Source organism: Neophocaena asiaeorientalis, unplaced genomic scaffold (assembly GCF_003031525.2).
Source record: "Neophocaena asiaeorientalis asiaeorientalis breed wild unplaced genomic scaffold, Neophocaena_asiaeorientalis_V1.1 scaffold230, whole genome shotgun sequence".
In the NCBI taxonomy this organism is placed as follows: Eukaryota; Metazoa; Chordata; class Mammalia; order Artiodactyla; family Phocoenidae; genus Neophocaena; species Neophocaena asiaeorientalis.
This window is the reverse complement of record NW_020175186.1, coordinates 5,665,689-5,680,642: the sequence shown is the minus strand read 5'-3', so window position 1 is coordinate 5,680,642 and position 14,954 is coordinate 5,665,689. Positions and strand designations below refer to the sequence as shown.

Genomic DNA, 14,954 nt, shown 5'->3' with positions numbered 1-14,954 from the left:
ACTTTATTATACAGCAGAAACCAACATAATATTGTAAAGCAATTATACTCCAATAAAGACATTAAAAAAAATAAAGTTAATTGTCTTTATTTTGATTCTCTGCAGAAAAATTCACACTTATGCCTTATTCCCTAACATATCTTAGCCTTTAGACCATTTCTCTACAAAGACTTTGCAAATATATAACATTTGTCATTTGCTACAATGGTAAGACGCTGGTGAGCAAATACTGCAGAGTGTCCTTCTAGAGACTGAAGGCTGGCTATAGGCAAAATATTTAGAGCTCATTCAGGGATGGCAGATAGGTACCAACCATGACTGACTTTTAGGAGCTGCTTAGAATGAGGATGATGTCAAGCCTAGACCCAAGCTCAGTGGAAAATAACCCCATGACCCTTTAGCAAGGTATTGGATAGGCAGGCACAGGGTATGGGGTAGGGACACACAAAGATATTCACTTTTTAAAATGTATTTACAATATCTGGCTTAAATCACTTAACATGTTTTATTTTCCTATGGGAAAAGTCATAACTGTTTTTTCAAATCTCAAATTAATGATAAAATTTCATTAAAATGGTAAAACTTAAAAACATATTTAAAGTTATAAACATTTTCTAAAAATAATTTCTAACATAATCATCAGCCTGGCAGTTATAGAATACACCTCAGTTTTCTAATAAGTGAACAGAGTAGGAAAGAAAAAGACAGAAACTTGAAACAAGCACAGTATTCTCAATAACAACCAGAGAAAACTCTGCTTACCATTGCCTAAAAGTGCTTAGCATGGCAGAAGGTGAGGGCCAATATGTAAAGCAATGATTCCTAAACTGTTAAACTTTGGATAGGTATAGACCATTTGATAATCTGATAAATTATATAAGCTCCTCTCCAAGAAAAATGCCATATGTAAACCTATAAAAATATGAAAATATTCTGAGGAGTCAATATCTTCCTGAAATTCATCCATTGACTTCAAATCCCTTGCTAAAGTGTGAAGAAATCCTGGTGAAATGGGGAAAAAAACAAAAACAAAAACAAATACAACAACACTTTCCTCAGTGCCTGACAGATAATACGTGCTCAATCAATAATTTTTGAGAAATGAACAAACATGAAGTCAGGAAGCTTAGATTGAAGTTGTGTTTCATAGATAAGTCACTTTAAAGCTCTAGGCTTGGTTTCTTAAGAAATCTTGTACTTTCAGTGATTTTCAGTATTTGGAATATTCTCAACATTTTCAGAGAAGAATTAATGTTTAATAAATTTAAATTTGCTATGACTTCTGATAAGAAGCATGTCCTTTTAAAACCTGCATATATACTCCATTATCTGGTGAATAATAAGAAAATAAGTGAGGCTATTTGGCTTTTGTGCTTTAAAACATGGAAGGAGCAAGCCTGAAAAGTTGGGTTGATTTGGACAAGGTCAGTTAAATTTCTCCTGTTTCTTACCACAGAACATACCTCTATACTATAGTTTTAAAAATGAGTAGGTTAGATAATAATAATAATATAGGGAGTCAGAAAAAAAAAAACTGTTTCAAGAGTTGCAAATTCTAAACTGAAAACAGCCTATTTTTGTACTGAAAATGCTTATGTTTTTTAAGCAAATGCATTGAGTATTAGTTACCAACAGATTATTTTTTACATCAACAAGTTATATTTCCAGCTAAGCATATTTGCCCTTTTAATCTTTGAATTAGTACAGTAGAAAATATTTCTGAAAAGTATAATCCACAGATTCCCCCTAAGAAGCAAAGTAGAAATATAACTGAAAAATGTGATATAGTGGAGTCGCAGGACTTAGATTAGAACAAAACTCTGCCACTTACTAGTTCTATGATTTCAGATAAGTCTTTTACCTTCTCTAGGCCTTGTTTTTCTGATACACGCTAAGGTGACAGTACCAGCTGCCCTGACTGACTCATAAAATTATTTTGAGGCACAAATGAATGTGCTTTGAAAATTAAAGTTTGTTAAATCATGGAAGAAAATAAAATCAGTACCCCCTTTAACCTCTCCTGTAAGGTGTCTATATTTTTAGGGCCAAAACTCACATAACTGGAGATAAATTGACACATAACAAATGAGTGACACTGAAAATGCTTTTGCTCATTAAAAAAAATGGTTTAACACGTGGATGAGATAAATGTAAGTTAATGAAAGACAGATGCACAAAAATTATCTTAATTTATACAAGGGTTTAAAAATTAAGGGACAACTGCTTCACGAAATTCCTTTATAGAAGACTCAAATCATCAGAAAATAATCTGACACTTGTTGGATCCATACTTGGGAATTCATGTGGCAATATTCCTGTTTTCAAAAGCAGATACCAGTTGAACACATCTGGTTTCTAGAGAAAATACCAATGAGAACACATGCCATTTTGATGTCACAGTTTCAAAATGAGTGTTATCTGGTCTATCACCAAACGCGGCAGAATAATTGTCAGAATTTTGATACAGTGGTATAACTATGCTATAGAAATAGTTATCAAAGGAATAACTATAAATTTCTGTCAAATATACTTGAGCCAAGAAACTCTAAGTCAGTTCAATTTTAAATAAATAACTAAATAAATATTAAAATAAATAAAATAATGATGATTTCAATCTGTTAATAAATTAGCTTCGCAAATAAATATTTTGGTGGCCTGGAGTAATTTCAAACTTCTCAAGGCCTCAATACCCTTATGGTAAAATGGATTCTACAACTTCTTCCCTCTGTCTCATAGAGATTGTAGTGAGGATCAAATGAAATAATGTACATCACAGCACTGGGTAGAGTATAAAATGCTAAATACATATAAGGCATTATTTTTATCGATAGGCTGTAAACTTCATGTAGGCAGTAATTTAAATAATTCATTATTGTATTTGAAACATTGAATAACACATAGTTTTTATGAAGTTGGTTTTATTGAATAATAGAAATAGTCGCAAAATTGGTATCCCTCACTGGAAATCTAATATGTCATAGTTCTTTTCATAAAACAGCTAGATGCATCCAAACAGAATGTCTCAGAAGATTGGAACGCAGGGAAAAAGATGGATACTGGGAACAAAAACGTCTATGCATTTGAAGGTCAGGACATCGGCAAAGATTTTGCAAGTACCAGAGGACAAAGCAAGATGGATCATTCAATATGTGCTACAACTAGTAAGCAATAGAAAGATGGTCAGGGGTTTAGAGTGTGAAGAACAGACAAATAACAAAATGAAGAGCCAGTCACCAGGGAGACCACAGGAAGTAAGAGAAAGAAAGATAAAGAAAGAAAAAAAAAAAAGGCAGGGGAGAGGATTAGACCCAGACTGTGAACATGAATGTATCTGATAGATGTAAATCCTTTCTCAGTTATACACAATATCTACTCTATTGATGACCTTGGACCATTAACTTTTTGGCCTCACTTTACACACACACCCGTCCCCCCCAATACACACATCATGTGTGTATATACATATACACACACAAATACTCAATGCATCAGACGTATATACCTAAGTTGTTTTGAGGAGTAAGCATGTTTAGTGCTCAATATGTATCAGTTGTTATCATTACTAGAGATTTTTTAATTCTACAGATTCAAGGTTACACGTCTAGAATGAAGCAATAAAAATTTTTTAAAGAAACACATTCTTTGGGCATATTTACCATCAACATGTCATGTATTATTTTCTGTATATGTACTATAAACACAATATTAAATGAGGACTGACGTGATGCTTATGATGCTCTTTAAAGAGACCAAATGTTAGCAACATAACATGTGGAACAGAACCTTCAGCAAAGGCATAAATATATTGGTCTCCACACAGGAAAAGTCAGTCCAGGAAGCTGTCATGGCCAAAATATACGTTCAAAAGGCTTCCCACCCAGAATGTATCTAATCTTAAGCCTATAGAACATGAAAGTGAGTTCAGAGATAATTTCCATTTAAACTCAGTAACGTCTCCTTCTGAAAATCTGGTATCAAAACTCAAACAGTCTCGCATTCCCTACCTCAATAGGCAAGTTGATACATTTAATTTTTGGTGACTAGGGAGCATTACGTAAATTGTTTTGAAGTGACCAAAACAACAACAAAAAAGTACGTAAGTGAAATTGAGTGGCTTACATTTTAAAATAAATGTTTAAGCTGCCCAGTAATCATATTTAGGGCAAATTAAAACAGTAATTTTCATTTTATAATTTCTCAAACAACAAAGTTTGTTACTGCTTTACTGCATGTATTATTTAGTTAATTACTGCGATGAACTGAATTGTGTCTCCCCCCAAACTCATATGTTGAAAGCCTACCCCCAATGTGATTTTACTAGAAGATGGGGCCTATAAGGAGGTAATTAAGGTTAAATGAGGTCCTAAGGGTGGGATCCTGATATTGTAGGATTAGTGTCCTTATAAGGAGAGACATAAGTGAGCTCACTAGTTCTCCTCCGTGTGAGGACACAGTGGGAAGGTGGCTGCTGCTAACCAGGAAGAGGGCTCTCACTAGAAACCAAACCCTGCCAGACTTGATCTCAGACTTTCCAGCCTCCAGACTGTGAGAAAGTAAATTTCTGTTGTTTAAGCCACTGGGTCCATGGTATTTTTTTATGTCAGCCTGAGCAGACTAACATATTTATTTACCTATTCATTTATTCTTGTTTCTTTAATGAGAATACCCAGTTCTCTGGGTATTCCTAAAGTCTTAATTAAACACAACATTTTTTTTTTCTTACTACACTGATGGGATAGTCAACTGTTATAATTTTCTTAAGAAAGTTGACCTCAGCAAGATGAATGGCTAGGAGATCCCAACACTTTTCTCCTCCTCTCAAAAAACCCAGCAAAAATAGTAAAGGAACTATAAACTGATGAAAATATCTCAGGAAAAGCTCTAGACTACAATGGGGAAGTAGCAAAAACACTGTAGAGCTCAAAAACTGATGATGGTTACATAGAAAAGCATAGGAAGCATTTTACCTTCAGCACTCCATCTCCCAGTCTAGAGCAGCTTAGTGCCAGGAGGGGTCCCCACAGAAGAACTTCACCGCATAGGTAAAAGGAGAGCAGGAGAACCCCTGCAAGCCTCACCACTGTGGATTTGTATCATTTTCACCAACACTGATCCTGATGATGGAGCATCTCAGAGTCTCTGCTGCTGAATCTCCTCCCCAGGGCTGGGGCTACTGTTGCATGAGAACTGCCCTCAAGGGCCCCCAGTAGCCATTCTCTGGGATTGGGATGCCCCAGCATGTAGCCTCATATGAGACCAGAGCTTCTATACTGCTCTGAGATCTGCCTCGCTGGGTTCTCAGTTCCCAGCTCTGACTCATCATTTCTGGGGACCGGCTGACTGATGCTCTGAGTCCCACCCCAGAGTCCCAGGTCATAGCTCTGACCTGTTAGTGCCAGGGCTATGCTGCTGCTGGTCTGAGCCCCATCCTCTAGGTCCAACACAGATTTAATGGACCACCACCAGGGATATGTTACTGCTCTTCTGTGACTGCGCCCTGGGGTCAAAGTTGGGACTTTGTTCCATCATCCCAAGACTGTGCTGCTACTGTACCCTGACCCCAAGCCATTGCACACCCTATCACCCCAGGGTCCCTGCTGCTGCTGTATCCTCCCTGCCTACCCCCAATCTGAGTCACTGTGGAGAGTCCCAGAGACTCAGACTACAGTTCCCCAGAGATCTGCAGATTCTTACACAATGGACACCAATGCCATTGCTGCACAAGTGTACCTGTGCCTCAGGATCCTGGTACTGTTGTAGTTCCACATACATCTGATCCTAGGACTCTGGCTCCACTACTTCTCTGAGTGCCAGCACACCAGACCAGCCAATAAGAGGGATCCCCTTGGCTAGAACGTCTTCTCACAAGTGAAAAAGGAGAATAGGAGAATCTCAGCAGTCTTTGCCACTCAGGAAGTCAATAACCTTAGCCACCACCACCAACCACAGGACCTCGGCTGTCTTGAGCACTGTGGACCCCTATAGTCTGTGCTAACATTGACCTCAGCTGATGGAGCTGCATGGAGACTATTCTGCTGTGCTCTTTCAAGAATAAAAGGTACCCTCACAACCACATTTGGGGAAAGTCTTTCCTTACCAAAGTCAGGCCATTTGTGACAACCTAAGTGAAATAAGCCAGACAGAGAAAGAAAATACTGTATGTTGTCACTTATATGTGGAATCTTCAAAAAAATAAAAGGCTGATTTTATAGGAACAAAGAATTGAATGGTGGCTGCCAGGAGCAGAAAGGAGGGAAATGATGTGATGGATGTCAAAGTGTACAAATTTGCATTTATAAGAAGAATAAGTTCTGAGGATCAAATGTATAGCATGGTGACTGTGGTTAATAACGGGGTATTTATCATTCAAAATTGCTGACAGTAGATCTAAATCTTTCTCACTACACACACAAATAGTTAACTATGTGAGGTGAGGGATGTGTTCATTATTTTGATCTTGGTAATCATTCCACAATGCATTTGTACATCAAAACGTCATGCTGTACACTTTAAATATGTATGATTATATTTGTCGGTTATTCCTCATTCAAGTTAAAAAATCCAAACTCCAAAAATAATGTCTATCAGGTTTCAATAACATTAAAATTTTTCAATAATTTTAGTGAATTACTTTACAGTTACATACACATTCAATAAAAAACTACACTTTGAGATAAAAGTAAGAACACATTTTTCATCAGAGCATAAATTAGAATCATCATACACACACTTTTTTAACTTTTTATTTTATATTGGAGTATAGTTGATTAAAAATGGTGTGCTAGTTTCAGGTGTACAGCAAAGTGATACAGTTATACATATACGTGGATCTATTCTTTTTCAAGTTCTTTTCCCATTTAGGTTGTTACATAATATTGAGCAGCATTCCCTGTGCTATACAGTAGGTCCTTGTTGGTTATGCATTTTTAAATACAGCAGTGTGTACAGGTCAATCTCAAACTCCCTAACTATCTCTCCCCTGCCACCCTTGCCCCTGGTAATCATACGTTTGTTCTCTAAGTCTATGAGTCTGTTTCTGTTTTGTAAATAAGTTCATTTGTATCACTTTTTTTAGAGTCCACATATAAGTGATAACATACAATATTTGTCTTTCTCTATCTGACTTACTTCACTCAGTATGACAATCTCTAGGTCCATCCATGTTGCTGCAAATGGCATTATTTCATTCTTTTTAATGGCTGAGTAATATTCCACTGTATATATGTGCCACATCTTGTCTATCCACATATATTCATAAGGAAAAAATTCACTTTTGGCACACATATAAAATTACACTTTTAAATTTTTATGAAGAAATTATAACTAAAGGATACTTTTATGTTTTAAAAAAGCAGAATATGTATAATATATAATCTATATTAACAAACATATGTTAATCACAAAGCAGATTATGCCTAATACAAAAGGAACTAAACAGAAATACAAAATATTTCAAAATATTGAGTGTGATCCAAGTGATGGGATTTTAAGTGTTTTTTTTTTTTTTGGCCTTATACATTTAAACATGTTTTGAAATTGTTCTATACTGAAAAAATAATTCTTCTGAAATAAAAAAAATAAGTATATGTAAAAGTAAAATAGAGGAGCAAAATGGAGGGTAGGTATTTCAGAGAATATCAACTCCAAACCGAATCAAGGAAGATAAAAAGTAACTCAAGTCCTGGGCAAATAACAATCCACAGGACCTCAATTCTTTCCTTAGTACAGAATGTTTACTGCTGCTGGCAGCCTTCCCTAATCAAAAGCCAGCTCTCAAACATTAATAAGGACACTGAATTTGTCAGTATGTCTTGCAATTGTCAGCACATGCCATTACTTTTAAGATAAATTCACGTGCTTTAGCGGCAGGCATTGCTCCTTCAAAGATTATCTTCACTAAAAACCATCAAATCTATTCAAAACTGAATAGATTCTCAGGAAACTACTTTCAGGGAAATAAAATATTTTGCTACTTATCTCAGGATTCAGCAAGTTATTGCCAAAAATATTTGTGGACTCATTTTAATAGATGCATGGATGGATTCCTGTGGTCACAGACATTAGCTTCTACTCTCTACTGCCCTGACCTATCTATTTATGTATCCATGTACATACATATGTATGTATGTATGTATTCATTCATTTATTTAACATGTTTATACAGTACCTAAAATGTGCACTGTTGATATAAAACTAAGCAAATGAGATGATATAAATGTAAGTTGTCATCAAGATGAGTGGATGAGTACATTATAGCAGAAATTTTTGGTTGCCTCTCCATTAACAATTAGATTTCTTTAGTTCTAAAAAGAAGCAACCTTTTACAGTAGAAGCTGAACACACTAAAGTCTCACTTTTGCATAGGGTCATGCCCAAGTTTGGGGAGACTTCTCAAAAAATGTTCCTCCTTTACAAAAATTATGACAGTCAAGGACAAGCGTCTCCCCCCGCACTCTTTTCTTTGACTTTGTACACAGGTATATAGCTCTTTAGACACCATCACTATATAATGAGGAATCAAAGCTTAGAACAAGTCAGTTATGTGAGGATCATGATATGAAAAAGTCTGAAACACGAACAAACAAAAAACTCTGGGTCCTTGTTGACATTGTTTAGCTACTGAATAAGTTAATTTAACTACTAAAATTGCCATGCTTCTAGATCTCATGTTATTGGAGTTAATAAAAATTAAACAGTGTTTTGGGGAGAGAATATGGGAAGACATCCTAATTTGTGCAACTTCATGGTCTATTCATACACAATTCACTTGATTTCATATAAAAGTGCTCTTCTCAAAGTGGCCTAAAATAATAAGGCTTACAAATAATGTCTCATTTTTTCAAATAATACAGATATGCAACAAATCTTGATTTTGGTAATTTCTGAAAGTTGATAAATTACTAATCTATATTTAACAACTGTCATATTACAAAGAAGTAAATCATGGAAAATTATTGGATCTCATTCTTTTCTCCCAACTTTTCTTTCTATAACTCTTCAATTTGAGAAATGAAATTCAAAAAATTTAAAAAGCCTCATATGATCTTCTGTCTTTACATAAATCTCCCAGCCTAATACCTAAAAGTTATCAGCTCTAGGGAGCTTGGAATTCTCTTATTATATTCCTGATCTTATTAAGTTAACCAAATCAGAGAACTAGACATTTCTTTGCAAATATGAACACACACACACACACACACACACACACACACACACACACACAAGGTTTTTTTGGGGTTTTTTTTTTTGCCAATTTCAATTATTTGTTATTGGTGACTGCAAAAAGCTAAGGCCAAACTGAATGTAAAAGTTAAGATACCCTGAGCTTAAGAGTCTCAGTATGAAAGATTGAAGGTACACAGGCAAATATCTTGGATTTTATACTTTTATCTTATCTACTTATCACATGCAATGAGCAGTGCTGAGAGTCAGTAAGCATTAATGAGAATAAATTCAAAGTTTTCTTGGTGTGCTGGAGAATATCTTGTTATAGATGAGATTAAAGGAATGGCAGGAAGCATATTTATGAAAGACTAAATGGCAAAATGTACCCAGATTCATGACTTGCATGGAATAAGGATTTAATAGATATTGGTTTACATAACAGGAACACCTTCCCATGATTCTAAGCCAAAAATAAATGTGTCAGAGAAGAGTGAGAAGTCATTTCTTACTGTTTTAATCAGAAAAATCAAAGGATTTTCCAACCATTAGATAACATGAAGAATTTTCTGTCCTTTAAACCTGATATTCATAGATTGGGATGATCATTGTAGTGAACACATTTTTGAAAAATAGATATTACGCACAAAGTAATTTGCACTTATTTATTAAACAAATTATTATTCCTACTACTAAGAGCCTAATACTCTATCACTCTACTGCATTTGGGAATGCAGATGGCACAATTAAAGGCACCTGCTTCTATCTCCTCTGTTCAACGGAGATAAAAGGAAATATCTCTATTAGTTTCTTCTTGCTACTATAACAAACTACCATGAACTAAGTGGCTTAAACAACAGCACAATTTATTCTCTTTTTGTTCTGAAAGTCAGAAGTTTGAAATGAATTTTATGGAGCAAAATCAAGGTGTTGAAAGGGCTGTTTTTTCTGGAGGCTATAGGGGAAAAAATCCTTTACATTGTCTTTCCGCCCCCAGCTTCCGTGGTTACATAATCTTCTTTTTACTTAGGCAGTCCTGTCTTACTCCTATTAAAAACTTGTGCGATTATACTAGATAACTTGGGATAATCTTCCCATCTTAAGATCCTTAACTGAATCACCTCTGCAAATTCTCCTTTGCCATAAAATATAACATTCACGGGTTCCAGAGATTAGCAAATGGATATATTTGGGAGGCCATTAGTCAGTCAACCATAACCATAGTCTGTGATAGATGTCTACCTATACATAGGCATTGATCTTATCAAGTATCAATCACCAAAATCAATCAACCATGATTAAACATGAAGACTATAATAAGAAGATTTATATAGGCATCTCTGGAAGTCAAGAATGTAAGTCACCAGTGGACCTCATCTGTGGAAACTTGTTCAGTATATGCTCTCCTTAATGTAAATATTCTGAAAGACATGCCTCAATGTTGAATTAAAGTAATTGAAGCTTACAAAGGGACTTTAAACACTTTGGAATGAAGCCTGCCTTTGATTAAGAATGTACCTAGGAAACCATAACTGTATTTATCTCCACTAATTAAGTAGGCAATAAAATGAAAAAACCTTCAATTCAGTCAAATAAAACTTTAATTCTTGTGAAAATCTGTAAATTAAATTTAAGCTAAATGATATTTTAGATAGTTTAGGTATTGAGCTAGCCAGTTGGAGGGGGTAGGGAGGAAGATGCTTACCTTAAATAATAAATCCTTCTTCCCATAACGAAGCTCCTTCAGCTGGGCTTGGATTTTTTTTGACTGTAAAAAAAAAAAAAAAAAAAATGGATTAGTGACTTAATTTCATTTATATTTTCAAACTTGAAGATTAAAATTCTTTTAAACTGCATAAGAATGAATTTTGCAGCCAAAGTAAAAAGAGCTCAACTAGTTTGGAAATGGTTTAGTCATTTTGGGAAACTGTTTGGCAGCTTCTTATAAATATAAATTATACAGAAATTCTTTCTAGGTATCTGCCTAAGAGAAATTATAATATATACATAAATGTTTACAGTATATTTATTCATAATAGTCAAGAGCTGGAAATATCCCACATGTCCATTAACTGATGAATAGTAAACAAATTATGGTACATCCATGAAATGAAATACCAAAATACGGTTAGGCATTTCTTAAAATAAATTAAGTCTGAAACGTAACAATATAGATGTATTTCAAATGTATTAGAGTATGTGAAAGAATCCAGTCACAAAAAGCTATATTTTGTATAATACCATATATATGATATTCTAGAAAAGACAAAAGACTAGGGACATATCAGGTTGGTAGTTGACGTGGACTGGGGGTTGGTGGTAGAGATTATAAAATATCAAGTGGGAACTTTGTAGGTGATGAAAATATCCTCTATCCTGAATACTGATCAAACCCATTAAAGTATATATGATGAATTCTATGTAAATTACATCTCAATAAAATTCTATGTAAATTATATCTCAATAAAATTTAATTTTAAAAGTTGCTGGCCATAACAGTTACATGTAAAAAATGAAACTGAACATTCTCTAGCACCATATACAAAAGTAAACTCAAGATGGATTAAAGACATAAATGTAAGATTGGATACTATAAAACTCCTAGAGCAAAACATAGGCAGGACATAAATTATTATAATAATTTTTTGGATCCATCTCCTAAAGCAAAGGTAACAAAAGCAGAAAAAAACAAATGAGACCTAATTAAACTTAAAAGCTTTTGCACAGCAAAGGAAACCAACCACAAAACGATAAGACAACCTATTGAATGGGAGAAGATATTTGCGAATGATATGACTGATAAGGGGTTAATATCCAACATATACAAATAGCTCATACAACTCAACATCAAACAACAAAAACAACAACCTTGTTAAAAAATGGGCAGAAGACTAATGAGAACCTACTGTACAGCACAGGGAACTCTACTCAGTGCTGTGTGGTGACCTAATGGGAAGGAAATCTAAAAAAGCAGGGGTATGTGTATAACTGATTCACTTTGCTGTAGAGCAGAAAATAACACAACATTGTAAAGCAACTATACTCCAATAAAAAGTTTTTAAAAAAGGGCAGAAGAACTGAATAGACCCTTTTCCAAAGAGGAAATGCAGATGGCCAACAGGCACGTGAAAAGATGCTCAACACTGCTAATCATCAAGGACATGCAAATCAAAACCAGAAAGAGATATCACCTCACACCTGTCTGAATGGCCATCATCAAAAAGTCTACAAATGACAAATGTTGGCAAGGATGTGGAGAAAAGAGAACCCTAGTATACTGTTGCTGGTATTTTAAGTTGGTGCAGCTACTATGGAAAACAATGTGGCGCTTACTCAAACAACTAAAAATAGAACTACCATATGACCCAGAAATCCCACTGTTGGGTATATATTTGAAGAAAATAAAAACACTAATTCAAAAAGATATATGCACTCCAATGTTCATAGCAGCATTACTTCAATAGCCAAGATATGGAAGCAACTTAAGTGTCCATCAACAGATGAATGGATAAAAAGAATGTGGTGTAAATATATACAATGAAACATTATTCGGCCATAAAAAAAGAATTAAATTTTGCCACTTGCAATATGGTGGATGGACCTAGAGGGTATTATGCTTAGTGAAATAAGTCAGACAGAGAAAGACAAATACTCTATGTTATCACATATGTGGAATCTAAAAACAAAACAAATCTAAATAAAAAACAGAAACAGACTCACAGATATAGAGAACAAACTGGCAGTTACCAATGGGGAGGAGGAGGTAGGGAAGGGCAAGACAGGTGTATGGGATTAAGAGTTACCAAATACCATGCATAAAATAAATAAGCAAAAAGGATATATTGTACAGAACAGGCAAATATAGCCATTATTTTGTAATAATTTTAAATGAAGTATAATCTATAAAAATATTGAATCCCTATGTTGCACACCTGAAACTAATATAATATTGGAAATCAACTATACCTCAATAAAAAACAAAAGAGGAGAGTAGGATAAATCAAGTACACCTTCAGTTTAGATGTAGGATTTAATACAGTATTAATTTCTTGGCTATTTTTTGAACTTAGCTTTAAAAACATGTATCCTGTAATAAAATGGTTGCCAGACTTTAATGTGGACAAGAATCACCTGGAGGGCTTCTTTTTTGGATCAGCAGCCATGGCTCACCAGCCTAGCCGCTCTGCGGCACGTGGGATCTTCCCGGACCGGTGTCCCCTGCACTGGCAGGCGGACTCTCAACCACTGCGCCACCAGGGAAGCCCCTGAAAGGCTTCCTAAAACACAGAATAAGTCAGTGAAACTATTCTATACGATACTGTAAGGGTGGTTATATGTTATACGTTTGTCAAACTCTATAGAATGTAAACAACTAAGAATGAAACCTAAACTCAACTAGGGACTCTGGGTGATGATGATGTGTCAGTCAATGCAGTTCCATCGATTATAGCAGATTTACTGCTCTGGTGGAGGATGCTGCTAATGGGGGGCTGTGTGGAGGCAGGGAGTACCTGGGAGCTCTCCGAACTTTCAGCTCAATTTTGCTGTGAACCTAAAGCTTCTCTAAAAACAGAAAATCTATTTAAAAAACAAAAAATAGAGGAGGAGCTTCAAGATGGCGGAAGAGTAAGACACGGAGATCACCTTCTTCCCCACAAATACATCAGAAATACATCTACATATGGAACTGATCCTATAAAACACCTATTGAACGCTGGCAGAAGACCTCAGACCTCCCAAAAGAAACTCCCCACGTACCTGAGGAGGGCAAAACAAAAATGAAAAAACACAGACAAAAGAATAGGGACGGGACCTGCACCAGTGGGAGGGAGCTGTGAAGGAGGAAAGGTTTCCACACACTAGGAAGCCCCTTCATGGGCGGAGACTGCGGGTGGCGGGGTGAGGGGGAAGCTTCGGAGCCACGGAGGAGAGCACAGCAACAGGGGTGCGGAGGGCAAAGCAGACAGATTCCCGGACAGAGGATCAGTGCTGACCAGCACTCACCAGCCCGAGAGGCTTGTCTGCTCACCCACAGGGACACGCGGGGGCTGGGAGCTGAGGCTCGGGCTTCAGTCGGATCCCAGGGAGAGGATTGGGGTTGGTGGCGTGAACACAGCCTGAAGGGGTTAGTGCGCCATGGCTAGCCGGGAGTGTGCCCGAGAAAAGGTCTGGACCTGCCGAAGAGGCAAGAGACTTTTTCTTCCCTCTTTGTTTCCTGATGCGCGAGGAGAGGGGATTAAGACTGCTGCTTAAAGGAGCTCCAGAGACGGGCGTGAGCTGCGGCTAACAGCACGGACCCCAGAGGTGGGCATGAGACGCTAAGGCTGCTGCTGCCGCCACCAAAAAGCCTGTGTGCAAGCACAGGTCACTATCCACACGTCCCCTCCCAGGAGCCTGTGCAGCCCGCCACTGCCAGGGTCACGTGATCCAGGGACAACGTCCCAGGAGAACGCACGGCGCGCCTCAGGCTGGTGCAACGTCACGCCGGCCACTGCCACCGCAGGCTCGCCACGCATCCGCACCCCTCCCTCTTCCAGGCCTGAGTGTGCCAGAGACCCCGAATCAGCTGCTCCTTTTTAACCCCATGGTCAAACAGTACTGTATTCCAATGTAAACCTTTTTTTTTTTTTTCCCTTTTTCTCTTTTTGGGAGTGTGTATGTGTAGGCTTCTGTTTCTGATTTTGTCTGTATAACTTCACTTTTACCATTTTTCCTAGGGTTCTGTCTGTCTGGTTTTATTTTTGTAGTTTTTTTTTTTTTTTTTTTTTTTTTTTTTCTTTCCCCAGGTTCTC

The 14,954-nt window shown here is 36.6% G+C and overlaps 1 protein-coding gene across 1 annotated transcript in view; it reads right to left on the bottom strand.

Annotated features, from left to right (window-relative positions):
* LUZP2 (leucine zipper protein 2) overlaps positions 1 to 14,954 on the bottom strand; it is a 428,758-nt gene that overhangs the window by 95,425 nt on the left and 318,379 nt on the right. Inside the window, exon 7 of the mRNA XM_024764721.1 lies at positions 10,868 to 10,930. Within this exon, the coding sequence (XP_024620489.1) occupies positions 10,868 to 10,930 (63 nt within the window). The remainder of the gene's footprint in view (positions 1 to 10,867; positions 10,931 to 14,954) is intronic.